A 15,604-nucleotide genomic window follows, 5' to 3' on the forward strand; every position below is an offset into this window, starting at 1 on the left:
TGCAGGCACTGTCCCTGCCACCAGCCTCCCCACAGGCTGAGGGCTCACCTTGTGAGTCCCCGTCACCTCGGGGACATACCAGACAGAGAAGGTACGGTTCTTGTCATTATTAGCAGTCACTTTTGCCTGTGGTAAGAAGGAGCCCATGAGCCTTTGCCAAGAGCAGCCCCTTCAAATGGAGACACTGCAGTGCCTTGCCCTGCCTGCAGGTAGCCTTACCTCCTCCTGGTGTCCCGCTGGGTCCTCCACATATACCAGCACCTCTCCCTGGCCAGCACTTCTGGTCTCCACAGTAAACTCTGCTCGCTTCTTCACCATATTGCCTGTGGGCTCAATGCCTGCCAAGGGAGAATGAGAAAGGCATGGGCTAGCTGTTAGGGCCATTGCCTTACCCTTCCACCCTGTCACCCTTCAGTAGCATCTCCTTCCACAGGCTCAGCACCCCTCCCTGCTGTGGCTGTGAAATGCTCAGAACTGGGTGAGTCAGTTCAGCGTGAACTCCAGTGCACGGAACCTGGCCTTGGGCCTCAGCTGTACTTTTGCTGAGAGACAGGTTTGGGCCTGTTTCCTGGACCACTCACTTAGGTCTGCCTGGGCCCTTGCTCCTGCATGATACCCTAGCCGGGTTTTGTCTCCATTTACAGTAAAGTGGGTGGATCCTTTCTCCCTGAACATGTTCCACCTTGGGCTGATGGCTAGTTACAAGTGGCTAGTTTTGACCAGCTTTGACCCACTCCTGTCTGTGATAACCTAGCTGCCATGTGCCTAAAGACTCCCAGGGACCTCCAAATTCAGAAAGGACACTGTCCCACAGGGAGGTCAGTGAACAGGCCCATCTCCCTCACCTGGCCCATATGCTCGGGCTTTCTTTGGGTTCAGTTTGGGCCTCAGGGGAGCCCCTGGCTTCAGCTTGGCCTTGGGGAACTGGGATAGGTAGGTCATGACGGAGTGCTCATCCACATTGGGGTCCACGATCTCTTCGGGGGTGATCACCTGTCACAGTCAAAAGACAAGAGCCATTTGGCCTCCAGGCCTCAGTTTCCTACAATAAGACACCTCCCCCAACTGGGACTGTAGTACTGGACAGCCCTGGATATCCAGGCAGAGTTGTACCTGAGGGATGCCCAGCCAGTCATCAGCCTGCTGCATGGCTTCCCGCGCATTGTTCACAGGTTTGCTGGCATCCCAGGAGTCCCAATCAGGACACAGGCCTGTGGTACAAGGAAGGCTGAGTCTGGAGTCCACTGGACTCCCTTATAGGCCGTATCCACTGTCATATTCATAACCCCAGCCTCTCGCCCTCTACTCCCACACTCCTCACCTGGGGCACAGCTATCAACAAGGGCGCCTAGGGCTCTGCCACTCTGCCAGTCCCGACTAAAGTTGGTGATGGGCAGCTGTGGCAGCTTGTTCTGGATCCAGCCCAGGAGCCTCTGCTTAGGTGTTTGCTTCTTGGCTTCTTCATCCTCCTCTTCATCCCACATGGGCATGGAGATGGAGTAGTGCAGAATCAGGGTCCAGATGAGGCCCAAGATCAGCTTCAGGTTCCCATCCACGATGGCCTTGCTGTCTGTGATGAAAAAGTGTGGCAGTATTGGGCAGCAGGGGGCCGACCTGACGGTCCATGTGCACATACACACGTGCATGCACAGGCTTGGGGGGGGGGTACACACACAAGGTATCAGGTGGCTCCCAGGCAGTGGGGTGTGGCAGCACAGGGAACCTAAGGGAAGGAGAGGCCCCCTGTGGGGGTTATAGGTATTTTCAGAGGTAAAGGAGACTTCTGGGGGAGACAAGACACCTACCTATAGACATAAGGTAACAATACAGTGCAATGAGGGTTTTTGCTGGAAGCTCTCGGGGAACCAGAGGAAGGACTGACAACAGCCTCAGGCTGCAGACAGGGCAAAGGGGGAAAGCTCTGGAATGAGCAGGATGAGTGCTTTGCAGCAATCCAAGTAGGGGCCCAATACCCATCTCCAGGAGTTTCTAGGGAATAGGCAGTAGGAACAGCCCACCACTAGTGGGCCTGAATGCCAGGGCCCCTGACCTGGTGATGGCAGGGGAGGAGGAGCTGGGGCTGAAGAAGAGGAAGGCTAGTGGGTGGGGTGGTTGGGAAATACAACTGCTGCGCCAGGGTGGATGGCATGAGGCAAGGGAAGTGGAGGTGTTGGGCAAGGACCCTTTGGGTGGAGGGTGCAAGTTCCATTTTCCCCACTTCCTTAGTCTCTTCCCACCCCCCGCAAAACCAAGCTGGGAGTCAGGCAGCAATCCTGATACAAGGGAGGGGTTAGGAGCCCAATGGAACCACCAGTTGGCCCTGACTCACTGGGGCTCGGCACGATGAAGGGCAGGACACATTCCGGGTGCCCCCCTCTCCCAACCCAAGGAGGAGGGCAGAGCCATTGAGGCTGGATTGGACACCCAGGGACCAGCTTGAGAACTGGGGTGGCAGAGGCCATGGGTGGGGTCCTCAAGTCCCGCTGCCTCAGCAGAGCCCAACGGCTGCTGCCTGCCCTCCTTGCCACCTAACGGGCTGCTGGGCTGTGGGCGGGCGGCCACCAAGCTAACCACAAGGGAAGTGGTTAGGGCGGGTACCCTGCACCCTGTCACCATGGGAACCCCTCTGGGCTTTGGGACCCACCCAAGGCCCTTCTGGGTCGTAGCCTCAAGAGGTGGGGGCCTGGGAGTGGGGCTCAGAGAAAGGTCAAGCTTTCTAAGAGCTCATCTTTGAAATCCCTGCTGTCTCCAACCTACCCCCAACCCCCAATCAAGAGAATATACTTGTCTAGTGAGTCAACTTGAGGGTGGGAGAAGGGAATGGATGCCACCAAAAGGGCAATCAATAGTGAACGGCCTCTGAATCCAGTAGGTAGCAGCTGAGGACCAGCTGAGCCACTCAAAGTAGAGTAGCCTCTGTTCCAGATTGAGGTTGGTCAGGGTCCCGCATCACTGACTTGCACTGTTCCCAAATGGTGGGAAGGTGGAGGGGGGCTTCAGGTTAGGGGTGACTAGAAACTTCAAAGAAGACCAAACACACAGGACCAGCCAGGGTTTCCACCAGGCCCCCATCCCGAGTCCTGAGGAGGCCTGAGGCCTGCTTTGACCCAGAAGGGGACACAAAAGGCCAAGCTCATCAACCCTGGTGGGTCGGGTTGGGCCCACCCCCTGGTCCATAGGAGGAAGGCCTAGGCCCTCCTCTCTCCACTTATAAAAGAGTAAGGGGAAGGGCCCAGCTGGGTTGAGAGACTGCCTGGTTGGACGGCCCCGCCCCATCCCACCCCCTTCTCCAGCCCCTAGGCCAGCCTGCCCCCTCCCTCCCCTAATCACTGCTGCTTTCCAACATTTTTTTGCCTTATATGGCAAAGCTCTGGGAACTAGGCCTGCTCCAGCCAGCTCAAAAGAGAAGGGAGGAGGAGACCCCCCCCCCAGACAGCTGGGGTGTGGCCCGCCTCCCCACATCCGGTTGCCCCCCCACCCAAGGCTCAGAGATGACTCAGCTTGGCTAGACAGAGGCTGGGGCTGGGGGGTGGGCCTCAGCCTCCAAAGGCATTCCAAAGAAAGAGGTGAGGCCCTTGAGACCTGCCCTCTAAGTGGTTGGAAGCACCTGAATCTTGGTCTCTCACTTTCTCAGGCTCAGCATGGAGCATGCCAGGGCCAGGGGGCCACCTGTAAGGCCCCTTTCAATTCTGAAAAAAAGTCATGTCCCTTCTTCTCTCTCTGTTGTACATTGCCCCCAAGTCACCAATTCTGGTGCCTGTCCCTGAGTGGGTTCCATCTTAAGAGCCAGGGATGCTGCAGTAGGCCCGGTCAATGCCAGCATCACCAGCCCAATGACACGGACACTGGGCTGGCGGTGAGCCCAGCACACGCTGGAGTACCTCCCAATCAACTCCTGCATTCTAGAGGCTTCAGAAAAGCTAAGTCCTACATGGAAACAAAAATTTGGCCCAAGATCAACAGTAACTCCGTGTCTCAGTCGTCTACAAACCAGCTCCCTTCACTGGCTGACGCCCAGACTCATCTCAGGTACTGTTTTGCTAGCCATGGTCTTCTCTGGCCTCCTCAGTTCCCTAGGGGAGATCTAAACTGGGGGTTAGAGCCATCTCCAGTGGGAGGGGGCAACTTCTAGGGCCAGAGAAAGCCGAGAGCCCTAAACAATGGAACCCACAAGCTCCAACTCCCTTGTTTAGGAACCACAGGGGCGCCTGAAAGCCAGAAGGCCCTCTCCAAACTGCTGTAGGAGGTAAAGAAACCGGGCCTCCCCCAGCACAGGGATGGGGCACTGGCGCAGGGCCAGAGCCTGGCCAGTGCCCACCCTCCAGGCCCTCTCCCACAGCAAACGAAGGGGCGGGCGAACGGCCTTCGGAGGATGTGAGCTCAGTCTGGGCGCGGGCCAGCCGGGGCGCGGCGGGCGGGGGCGCGTAGCGGTCCGCACAGCAGTCCAGCCAGCCTGCCAGCGCGCCTTTGTTCTCGAGGCCCACGCAGAGCTGGGCAGCCGGGGGGCCCGAGAAAGACCACAACTTAGGGAGTGTGGCTGGGAGGGGTCTACCCTGGGGAGATGGGAGGACACGCGGAGCCCCCACCCCCACCCTCCCGGCGCCAAGGGGCAGCACGCGCCCTCACCGATGGACACGAGCTTGATGCTCTCGCGGTCCAGGAATTCGAGCGCTACTGACACGTTCTCGAGCTGCATCTGGCGGAAGGTGGGCCTCTGGTTGTGCTTGCGGTGCATCTTTTTCTGGCTGAGCACCTCCAGCAGTGCGATAAGCCGCAGCCCGTCACTCAGGTCCGTCTGGAGGTTGGCGATGCGCTTGCTCACGCATTTGAGGTGCTCGTTGCACCAGCGCGTGAACGTGTTCTGCTGGATCTTCTTCCACGGTGCATCCTCCGCCAGGTCCTTCTCAGTGGCCGGCATCTCGGCGTCTCGCGTGTCGGTACCGCCACCCGGAGCCGCGCCCGCCGCGCTCTGGCCCGCTCGGGAGTGGGAGCTACTCATTTTGAGGCGCGAGGAGCCGAGGGGCGGTGCTGCAGCCTAGGCGAGGGGACGGCCCTTTAATTAAAGTCGCAGGCACTCCGGTGTGCAAGGGGCGATGCAGACAGCGGAGGTTGCGCTGTGGAGAGAGCGAGCCCTTTAAATGCGGGCTGGGGGCGTGGTCGCGACGGGGCGTGGCCTTGGGTGGGGTTTGGGGCCAGCCCGCCCCGCCTCGCCCTTTGGAATGCCCCCTCCAATGCCCCCTGCCCGGGCCGCTTGAAGCCGACCCCTCCATGCTCCGAGGAGGTTTTGTTGGACCCCAAATGGGGCAAGGATGTACTGAAGTCCCACAGCCTCAAGCCAGCGCTACAGAAAACGCTGCAGCGAGGCAAGGCTGAGCAGAATCTGGCCCTGGACCATTTGGTCTCCAGCGAATACGCCATACAAGGGACTTTCCTTCCCCATGCCCCTGCGGGGGGTAGCGATGGCTTGCCCTCCCTGAGTCACGTGGGCTCCGCCCCATCCCCGCAGCCCAACTCTGACCCCACCCACCAGGGCTCCAGCGTCTGGGGTTCCCCAGCCACACCCTGTCCGGTGCCCCGGTAGAAGCGGGAAGGGGCCCGATCCTAAGGGTGAGCTTTTGAAGAGCACAGGTCTCAGGCCAGCCGCTGCTGTGAGCACTTTGAACACTTGCACCCCACCAAAGAAGTGGCCACTGGTAGAGGCCCGACCCTAGACTGCCCCCCAGACCCTCAGCCCCAGGCCAGGCATTCCGCTCTGCACAACTCTGGCCTGTGCACCTGCGCCTGCATGTCCCAACCGCTTCCCTCCCTCCCTGCTCCACCCAGGAGGAAATGGGGCACTAGGCCAGGAGGCTGCCAGCACTCCAGGAGCAAGCAGTTTTGAAAGGGGCCAGGCATGCCAATGGGCATTGGCAGAGGGCACCATGTGATGTGTGCACGAACAGCAAGTGTCTACCTGGGGTAGCTGTCCACCTGGGGCACTAGGGTTTTCCTCTCCTGTCTGAATGGCCTCTGAGCCCAGTGTGACCCAGGAGGCAGCCAGGCAGGGGTCCAGAGGGGCCCTTCCAGACCCAGAGTGGCCTGCTGAGGGCTTCCAATAAGGCTTTGTAGGCTCTGAGCACCTGGGTCTGGGTGGGCTTCAGTGCTGTGGCAGTGCAAAGGCCCCCCTCCAAGAACAGGGGGCCCCAGGGGACTGAGGAGGACAAACCACAGAAGGCTGCCAAGGCCGGCTGAGGAGCCTGGACTTTGTCCCAGGGCAATGGTGAACCATTGGTCAAAATTAATTTTTTCTTTCTTCTTCTTTTTTTTTTTTTGGTGGTACGTGCCCCTAGCAGGAACTGAACCCGGGACTCTGGTCCGCAGGCCAACGCTCAACCACTGAGCCAAGCTGGCCAAGGCTCAAAATTAATTTTCTAATAGATAACTCTGGAGATAGTGAAGAGGCTGCTGTGGGGAGACAGACACCAGCAAGAGGCCTGTTGGAGACACTCACTACCATCCTCTTTAGTCAAGAGAAGCCAGCCTACCCATGGCTTCATCCCCAGAGTGGGCTTAGTCCTCCCAGTCCCATGTACCTCGCCTCTCCAGGATGTCCACTTCTTTAAGTCTCTGTCCCTCCTGCTCGATTCTTAGATTGAGCTGCAGACTAGTTATAATTTCTGCTAAAGACCAGTGGGACACCAGGCCCTGGTTCAGCCAGCATGTCATGTCCAAATATGGCTGACTTGCATGACTGTCTGTATTATCCACGTTGGGGCTATGGTCCCAGCTGGCATCTTCCCTGCCCCCCAGCACATTCACTTTGGGGTTATCTGTCACCTGACTGGTTTTTCCCACCAATGGTGGTGTGGTAGGGACTCCAAATGCCATTTTCCCATCTGAGGCCCACCTCCTGTGCACTCTTCCCTCTCCTGAGCATTTTCAACCACACCTGCACAAAACTCCATACCTGTGTCTTGGGAACTGGATTGGAGGTGGGAGGGAGAGCTGTGAAGGGGGAACCCTGATGGACCCCTCCCTGCCAGGCACCATTCAAGACAGGCTAAATTGTCCTTCTTCTCCCCCTGCCTCACTGGAAAGCAAGTTCCCAAGGACAGCATTACATCAACAATTGGTTTTCTTTTCATTAAGTGCCATCCAACTGGATCATCTGTGTTCATTTCTTAATCTTCAGATAATAGGGGAACTGAGTCAGAGGAACTGACCAGTAGTCAACTCCAAGAGAAAGGTGGACAGAAGCTAGGTGTCCTGGTTTCCAGCCCTGGGCTTTCCCTATCTGGGGGAGACAGGGATGGGGTGTAGAGGGTTCTTGTCCCTAGGGTACATAGTATCACCACTAGATGGCGTCTCATCACAAAGCCCCCAGATCAGGCAGTCTGGAAGCCTAAATCCAGCTCTTTCATATTTTCCCTTATTTGGAGTAGATTCTTGGATGTTAGACACGCCCCACTCCCACCCACCCCACCCCCAGCCCTGAGACCCCAGGCCAGGCCCTCCCACAGGGGTGCTTCAGCTGGTGAAGAAAGCATCGGAATGGCACAGTGAGAAGAGATCTGGTTTGCCAAGGCAAGTCCAGATGCTGCAGGTGAGGGCACTAGTTTCCTGAGCTCCCACCTTGACCATGCAGCCTAGAGCACGTACTGGTGGGCCTGCCATTGGACTTCACCTACTTTTCCTGGACCTGGGAATCTGGGTACATTGTTGCTCACATCCTGGCTGGCAGTGAACATTCAGCTCAGAGCCAATCTGGGACAGGGCCCAGCCGAGGAACCTGGCCTGTCTGAGGAAATCCTGCTTTTTGTACCTGGCTGAAGCCCTGCCCCAGCCCCCATGGAGTGCAGCAGCCCTGGACCAGCTTCCCTGTGCCCAAGGCAGCGGGTGCCCTGAGGATTGGGGCCAGCGAAGAACCTCCTAGGGGGCACACTGGCTTCTAAGTGTCCTTCCAGGTGGCCACTCACCTTCAGCCCACACTATTTCCTGCTCTTGGGGCTGTTTTAAAACCCAGTTATGCAGTGGCCAGCTCATGGGCAGCCACATGAGCCCATATCCTGCCAGGCGCTCAGACACCCTCTCTCTCAGGAACCCCAGTGGCTTTGGGCTCCTACACCCCTGAGTACAGACACAGCTTCACAGGTACACTAGGGAAAGTAGTCTCTGGGTACCGCACTCCCAGGAGCACAGCGCCCACACACCCCAGCTGCACTGGGCTTGGTCTTGGGTGCATGCTGGCGTCTGCGTTTTCGGGGCTTCTCCGCTCTCCTTCTCCACCCCCACCCCGAGTCCGCGAGTGGCACAGTGACGGTCCTTCGCGGAGACCCGCCGCGATGCCTCACCTGCAGTCCCTGTGGGCAGTCCGCAACCGCAGGGTGGCGCCCGGCTGGCCTTCGCGCCCGCGCCCGGCGCCTCGGGGCTCCGTTGGCGTCTGCTGTGCGCCCCGCGCCTCTACTCGAATGGGCCGCTGCCGCTTGCCTTCTTGTTGGCCGCACCCCCGCCCCGCGCCCGCCCTGCACCCAGCCCGGCCCGGCCCGGCGAAAAAGCCTTAATTGGTAAAATCGCCCAGGAGTGGGGAAGGGGGGCTGGCGGGGGCGCGCCGTGAGCTCAAGTACCCCCCCCCACTTCGATGAGCTCACTACCCGTCGAGGCTGATTGAGGAGGGGGGGCTGGGTTCATCTAAAGAGCCCGCGGGTTCTGCAGGGCCAGGTCTCAAAACAGCCCGAAAAGCCACCTCCTCCAGGGAGCCACCCACAGTCACGGGCCCCTGCCTTTGCCCCAAGCCTGGACTGGCCAGGCAAGAAGAATTCTGCCCTTTGGGGTGGAGGGGAACAACAGGACTATGCAGGTGTCCACTGAATGCTTACCACCCTCAAGGCCCCAGTGGGGCAGGGACCCAAGCCCAAGGATGAGCAAGCAATCCAGCTGCCACTGATTTGGCCCTTGCTGGGTGCCAGGCCTGCCCACTGCAGCAGAACTGTACTGAATTCTTAGGAGCACGATCAGGTGCAGTCCCCAAGCCTGGGAGTGTACAGTGAGATGCAGCCAAAGAGCCATGTTTGTGAGCTGGATGGGTACAGCCACGCCCTAACTCTGCCAGGCTCCCTCTTCCTCTTCTGTGTGCCCATTTCCTGGTAGCTTCAGATTCAGCTTAAATGTTACTTCTGAGGAAGACCACATAAAGCAGTGCCATTTTAACATTTTGCTCACAATAAGAACCACTTTTAATATCCTGAGCCAGTATGTGTAGACGTACACACAGACTGACACAAATACCTGAAACAAACATTTCACAAAACTACCGTCCCTTAGTACCCGCAAAACACTTTGGTATTTACTATTCTACTTTATTAAAAGAGAGGAAGGGATAAAGGGAGAGGAAGGAAGAAACTTGGTCACACCTGCTAAATTAATTTGGTGATCTACAGTTTAACACAAATGGGAAGGTGCTGATCACCCTCCAACCCTCCCTTGTATCCACTGCTACCTTTGGTAGCTCTGCTAGCAATGACCTTTCTACCTAGACCCATGGTGGGGTCTCCTAGCAGTGCTGGGGTTTCCATCTCTCACTGCTCCCTCTGGTGGGATCCCCACAACCACCACTGGAGAATGCAGTGGATTATCATCACTTGATAGATGAGTGGCCTGAGTTCAGGCCCATTAGGTGGCTGTGCTGGAGCTCATGGCCATGGCTGTCCTTCAAGGAGGGAAGCTTACCTACCACAGGCATTGCCAGGGGTACAATAGGTGAGGGGGTGTGAAGGAGACAGTGGTCTTGTGGCTGGATTTCCTGACCCCCACTTTCATTTGAATCCTCTCTTTACACTTCTGCCTCCCTCCCCCTCCATATAAACCTCCTCCACACATCCAGTTCTTGGTCTCTACTTTTTTCAGGTCTAGGGGAAACAAAGATTTGTACAGCACCAGCTATTTCCTGGTTTGTTTGTTTTTTAATGTCATAAATGAAAGACCTTTTCTCCTCATGTTGAAGGTTTTGGAAAACCACTAGAATCAGTTCCATTCCTCCTGCTGCCAAGGCAGGCTGACTCTTCAACTGGCTGTGCCAACAGCTCCTAGATGAACCTATGTTCTAGGGTTGGAACACAAGGTGTTCTTTTAGAGGCTTTTGGTTAGCTAACCATTCACTGTTTTACATTATCTTCCACACATACATTTTCACAATAATCACCATCTTATGACTTTTGTTACTATCTGAGCTGTTTCAAAGCATTCAAATATTGGTAAAACCCTAAGGATCTCTAACACCCTTGAAAATTTAAGTTTTGTCCAGCGCTAAAGTATTGAGAAAATTCTGATCTTACGGAAAACATTAATAGTTCAGGGAACAATCGTGTCTCTGGACGTCAATGCAAAGAAATGTATTCATGTCGATATTATTTTTCCTTACAATTTTCGATCTGGCTGGGATTGCAAGTTATACAATATACTGCTTAGAAGCCATTCCCCATTCTTAAAGGAGAAACTGTCTTCCTACTCTTGACTTGGACTCAGTGGCTTCCTTCCTAGCCCTTTCACCATGGCTGTAGTTCCATAAAAACTCTTCTCCTTTAATTCTGCCCACCCTTCCCAGGAAGACTCCCATGGAGGCCCCAGATTTCCTCCAACAGCCCCTCTGAGGACTTGGAACCCCTGCTTGGCCATACTGTCCAAGTCATTGGCACAAGGGCTAGGTAACGGCTGGAGGAACAGTCCATGAATGAATCGCTGCACTTGCGGCCCTTGGGCAGGCCTCCTCCCTCTCTGGTCTACCAATTTCTCCTTTATGTGATAGGGGTGAGGCAGAGGGCCTTTCAGCTCTGTTGGTCAAGGGCTGTCCCTGGTTTCTGGTGGTCTGGGGTGGGTGGGGCTGTGCTTGGGCTTCAGGAGCCCACAGGGTGGGCACAGGGGACCATCACAGTTCAGTCTCTTAGTTCCATCTGTGGTGGAACCTCAAAGTGAGACAACAGTGGGGGACATAATAGGCAGAGTGCTGAGGCAGGTGCTGGGGGAGGGGGTGTTCCTTGGGGAGAAAGCAGACCTAGAATTCCTTGACCTCATAAGGAAACAGCTTGGATGCATACAGGGAGGGGTGGCATGGGGGAAGACTGGGCCTCTGGGACTTGGGCCAACATTACAGAAGAAGGCTTGGAGAGGTGCTGGGGAATCTGATCTTGCCAAAACTCAAAATTCCACGAGGCAATCTTTGAGCAGACCAGAGCCCAAACACCATATCTCCCTGCTCTGAAGCCATACACATATCTATATCTGGGGACCCACACACCTCCTCCTCATCTTTCAAGAGACACAGCAGTTCCCACCTTTACTTTAAAACCAAGTCAACAGTAACTCTTCTGAGGGTCTTTGTGTGTGGTTAATCCAGGGCCCCATCTCTTTACTACTCCCTGTGTGACCTCTTCTCCCCTCCATGGAGAACTGATCTGTGACCCTCACCAGCTGGGCCAGCCAGCCTGAGTCTGAACCAGAGTCCTCCTCTCTTCTGCTCTCCATCCATCACCAGCTGTCATCTATGAGACCAGGGACAGCAACTCATCTCCCTATGTACCCAATTCTAGGCCTGCCCAGGGAAGGACACCTCAGTTGGCCCAACACTCCACTGGCTGTCTGTTTCAAATTTCCATGGGACAGTTTTCCAATCTCCACTGGGCAGCTCTTTATTGACAAAGGCCTTATCAACACCTAGTGACAGCCCAGTCTTGGTGCTTTCTGTGGTTTGCTCCCCACAGTACCTGGGCCCCCTGTACAGGGAGGGGGTGTGCTGCATTGCCACAGCACTGAAACCCACCCAGACCCTGGTGCTCAGAGCCTGTAAAGCCTTATTGGAAGCCTTCAGCAGGCCATTCTGGGTCTGGAAGGGCCCCCCCCCCCCCCGGCTCCCTACCTGGCCACCTCCTGGGTCACACTGGGCTCAGGGGCCATTCAGACAAGAGGAAAACCCTAGTGCACAAGGTGGACAGCAACCCCAGGCAGACAGACACTTGCTGTCTGTGCACACATCACATGGTACCCTCTTGCCAGTGCCCACTGGCATGCCCAGACCCTTCCAATGCTGCTTGCTCATAGAGTGCTGGCAGTCTCCTGGCCCAGTGCCCCATTTCTTCCTGGGTGGAGCAGGGAGGGAGGGAAGCGGTGGGGACCGCGGGGCGCAGGTGCACAGGCCAGAGCTATGTAGAGCGGAAAGCCCGCCGGCCAGAACAGGGGGGTCTGGGGGAAGGCCTGGGGGGACAGCCTAGCTACCTGGGGCCGCTTCCCAGGTGCCCGCTCAAAGCACTTGCAGCAGCGCCTGGCCCGGGACGCGCACTCTCTGGATCGAGCGCCTTCCCGCAACTGCCCGGGCGGCCTGCTGGGGTGCAGCGGGGGTACCTCAGATTCTGGAGCCCGGGGTCAGCGGGGACTGTGGGGAACAGGCAGGGTCCACGTGACTCAGAGAGGGCAAGCACTGCCTTGCGCGCTGGCCCCGCCCCGCCCCCAGGCCGGTTTCTGCCGGTTCCACTCGCTGGGGCCCTACTCCTCCTCACTTCTCGCCTGAACACACCAGCGGGTGACGTCTGAGCTCGCTGGTCCCACCCCGCTCCGTGTACTGGCGAGTCTACTCTAATTTCCCTCGCACGCAGACCCCGCCCCTCTCTCACGTCTAGCCTAAACTCCCTAGTGTGTGACGCTTTGCTTGTCGACCCCGCCTTTTCCCCTGGGCGCTCAGCCCCTGCTCCCACAGTCCAACCCGTATGCGCTGCTTTGGCTTCCGCTCATCCCCCCCTCGCCCCGCCCCTCTTTCGCCTCTAGCCAATCCCGCCCATTTGTGATGTCTGGGCTCACCAGCTCCGCCCCGCCCACTCCCAAGGCAGTGCTGGTCTGTGCAGTTGCATCCTAGCGGACTGGCTCCGCCCTGCGCGGCGCGCGCAGCCCGCGACTGTGACGCGAGCGTGACGCGAGCGTGACGCGTGTGCTGCCGCTCCCGAGGCACTCGCGCTGCCACCGCTGCGCTTCGAGGCAACCGTAGCTAGGCCTGTGTCGCCAGACCCGGGCTGCTACTAGGTTCTCGCCACCCGCCATGGATGACTACGCGGTCCTGTCGGACGCTGAGTTGGCCGCTGTGCTGCGCCAGTACAACATTCCGCACGGGCCTGTAGTGGGTACGCGGCGGCGGCGGCGGCGGCGGCGGCGGGCGGCGGGCGGCGGGCGGGCGGCGGGCGGGCGGGCGGGCGGCGGGCGGGCGGGCGGGCGGCGCCCTCCCCTTTCCCGGGCCCTAGCCCGCACTCCGCGCCCCTTCCTGGGACTCCCTCCCCAGGTTCCGGGCCCACCTCCCTGACCACCCCGCACCTCGTGTCTGGCCAGGCTCCACTCGCAAGCTCTACGAAAAGAAAATTTTCGAGTATGAGACCCAGAGGCGGAGGCTCTCGCCCCCGAACTCGTCCGCATTTTCATACTCCTATCGGCTCTCCGGTGAGGCCCCCCCACCCCAGAGCCCCACCTGGCCACCTGTGGGAAAGGGGTTTGGGCAATAGGGAGGGTTGGGTTGTGCGGGTGTGGCAGGGACGCTGGACAGGAGGGGCATGGGGAAAAGAGTTTGGGGGCAAATGGTCCTGCTCCCCCACCATTTAGACTCAAATTCAGCATCGGTGGACTCGGATATGTACGACCTGCCCAAGAAAGAGGATGCCTTACTTTACCAGAGCAAGGGTAAGGCAGCGGTGGGGTGGGCCCTGACATCTTCATTCCATTCCCTCAGGTACCCCAGTGTCAGGGAGAACCTGAGACCTCAGTCCCCACTGCCCCTCACCAGTGCCGGAGGGGAGAAACTGTGTCACAGGTCCCAAATGGGATTCAGATGAGGGCCATTGGGCCAGGTGGGGGATACCGTTGCCCCCTCTACTACCACTGTCTCCCCCCCCCCCAAGGCTATAATGATGACTATTATGAGGAGAGTTACTTGAGCACCAGGACTTACGGGGAGCCTGATTTTGGGGGCACATCCAAGGGCTTCCGCCAGCCCTCCGCTTCACTCTCAGATGCTGACACCTTTCACCACCAGGTGAGTTAGTTGTTGGGCACCCTGTACTTGGGTACAACCTCAGGGGATCATAGCTGGGTTTGGATAAATCAAGAGGGCACCTGGGTGCAAATGGTGGCTTTCAAGCCTCTAGGGAGAAATGGGATCAGCAGACACCTGCCTGGTCAGGGCCTTTCTTTGGGGGAAGGGGGCTGTCAGAACTGGTTGACTAGAGCACATGGGACATGCTCTGCACCCTGGCTTAGGACCTAGGTTTGAGCTCTTTCTGAGAATCTTGAGACAGAAAGTAGGGTGCGGGCAGCCCAGACAGTTACTGGCAAAGCTGCATGAACATAAGGCCAGGAACTCAGAAGAGTTCTGGAGCCGGGCAGGGCCCTGGCCTTTAAGCAGTGGCCAGAATAGGCCAGCCAGGGAAATTTGGACTGAGATAAGACAGGACCACACTGACCCAGCCAGTCAGTCTCTTCGCCCTGATTCTCTTCTTTAGGTTCGTGATGACAATTTTTTCTCTTCAGAAGAGGAGGGCAAGGATAGGTGAGTAGTGGAGAGGGCCAGGGACCAGGACTGATTCTGGGCCCAGGCCCTCCTGGCCCATCTATTCCCCTCTTTGCCTCAGGGAACGCCCCGTGTATGGCCGGGACAGTGCCTACCAGAGCATCGCGCACTACCGCCCCGTTTCCAACGTCTCCAGAAGCACCCTGGGCCTGTCCTATTATCCTACACCCTCCTCCACCTCTTCTATGTCCTCATCTTCATCTCCCCCACCCTCATGGCTTGCCCGCCGTGCCATCCGGCCAGAAAAGCAGGCTGCTGGGGCTGGTTTGGGCCAGGACCGCCAGGTCCCACTCTGGGGCCAGCTGCTCCTTTTTCTGGTCTTTGCTGCCTTCCTGCTCTTGGTTTACTACTCTATGCAGGCTGAGGATGGCAACCCCTTCTAAGGAAACACTTGAGGGTCTGGCTGGCTTGGTGGCCAGCTGCTCTTGGAAGTGCTGGCCAACTGCCTTAGCAGTGTGTTTTGGGGGAGGGGGGAGGGGGCTTTTTTGTGTGTTCTAACTTGAGGGCACTGGGCATGGCCTGGGGCAGTGCTTGCTCCCCCTGCCTTGTCCTGCCTTGTCCTGCCTTGTCCTGCTATGGAGGCAGCAGACCCAGGCCTTCTGGAGCATGGTGGGCCTGGGTGGGCCTTCCTCCTGACCCTGCTTGCCTCTGACCCTTAGGGCCCAGGAGGGTAAGACCCTTTTCCTGGAGAGGAGAACATAGTTGTTGTCATTGCATGCCTCCTGTTCTTGTCACCTTGTTGGGGGGATTAACCAAAGGCCACCCTGACTTTTGTTTTCGTGGACACACAATAAAAAGACAGTTTATTTTTAATGTGTGGGCTCTTCCTGCTGGGGGAGGGGTTGGGCTCCTCTGTGTGGGGCCTCCACCCTGGGTCTCTAGGATCACAACCTGGTTTTGTTGGTTCTCCCATTTTGCTTTGGACTTGAGGTAGGGATCACATTCTACCCACAGACACGTTTGTGCTTTGCTTGCGGAATCCACCGCCAGACTTCTCATAACTACTTATGAAAATAACTGTGGCACCAGAGG

The 15,604-nt window shown here is 57.5% G+C and overlaps 2 protein-coding genes and 1 long non-coding RNA gene across 4 annotated transcripts in view; 2 read left to right on the forward strand and 1 right to left on the reverse strand.

The window, feature by feature from the left end:
• The window catches only part of FLNA (filamin A), a 22,614-nt gene extending 17,615 nt beyond the window's left edge, over positions 1–4,999 (reverse strand). For both annotated transcript variants that reach the window (XM_036271725.1, XM_036271726.1), the window contains exons 1-6: positions 4,627–4,999; positions 1,322–1,570; positions 1,114–1,211; positions 846–993; positions 220–338; positions 49–126 (exon numbers count right to left, since the gene is read on the reverse strand). In XM_036271725.1, coding sequence (XP_036127618.1) covers positions 49–126; positions 220–338; positions 846–993; positions 1,114–1,211; positions 1,322–1,570; positions 4,627–4,999 — 1,065 coding nt within the window. The remainder of the gene's footprint in view (positions 1–48; positions 127–219; positions 339–845; positions 994–1,113; positions 1,212–1,321; positions 1,571–4,626) is intronic.
• Positions 3,735–12,858, forward strand: LOC118636594. Its single transcript, XR_004960668.1, has 3 exons — positions 3,735–4,029; positions 4,194–4,246; positions 12,790–12,858. It is a non-coding gene; the product is annotated as an uncharacterized LOC118636594 (long non-coding RNA).
• An 81-nt stretch (positions 12,859–12,939) lies between these two features.
• On the forward strand, positions 12,940–15,385 carry EMD (emerin). The gene is made up of 6 exons (XM_036270880.1): positions 12,940–13,139; positions 13,342–13,449; positions 13,609–13,686; positions 13,905–14,038; positions 14,505–14,551; positions 14,634–15,385. Exons 1-6 carry the CDS (start codon positions 13,058–13,060, stop codon positions 14,953–14,955), a joined length of 771 nt encoding a protein of 256 aa, XP_036126773.1. The 5' UTR covers positions 12,940–13,057; the 3' UTR covers positions 14,956–15,385.
• The last annotated feature ends 219 nt before the right edge of the window (positions 15,386–15,604 follow it).

Source organism: Molossus molossus, unplaced genomic scaffold, assembly GCF_014108415.1.
Source record: "Molossus molossus isolate mMolMol1 unplaced genomic scaffold, mMolMol1.p scaffold_m16_p_2, whole genome shotgun sequence".
Taxonomy (NCBI): Eukaryota; Metazoa; Chordata; class Mammalia; order Chiroptera; family Molossidae; genus Molossus; species Molossus molossus.

What these genes read in the sequence shown, in the direction of transcription:
- EMD (XM_036270880.1), top strand. Translation starts at nt 13,058, where the DNA reads ATGGATGACTACGCGGTCCTGTCGGACGCTGAGTTGGCCGCTGTGCTG. An exon ending in CTTACTTTACCAGAGCAAGG is followed by an intron (nt 13,687 to 13,904) that starts GTAAGGCAGCGG and finishes CCCCCCCCCAAG; the next exon opens with GCTATAATGATGACTATTAT. An exon ending in CTGACACCTTTCACCACCAG is followed by an intron (nt 14,039 to 14,504) that starts GTGAGTTAGTTG and finishes TCTCTTCTTTAG; the next exon opens with GTTCGTGATGACAATTTTTT.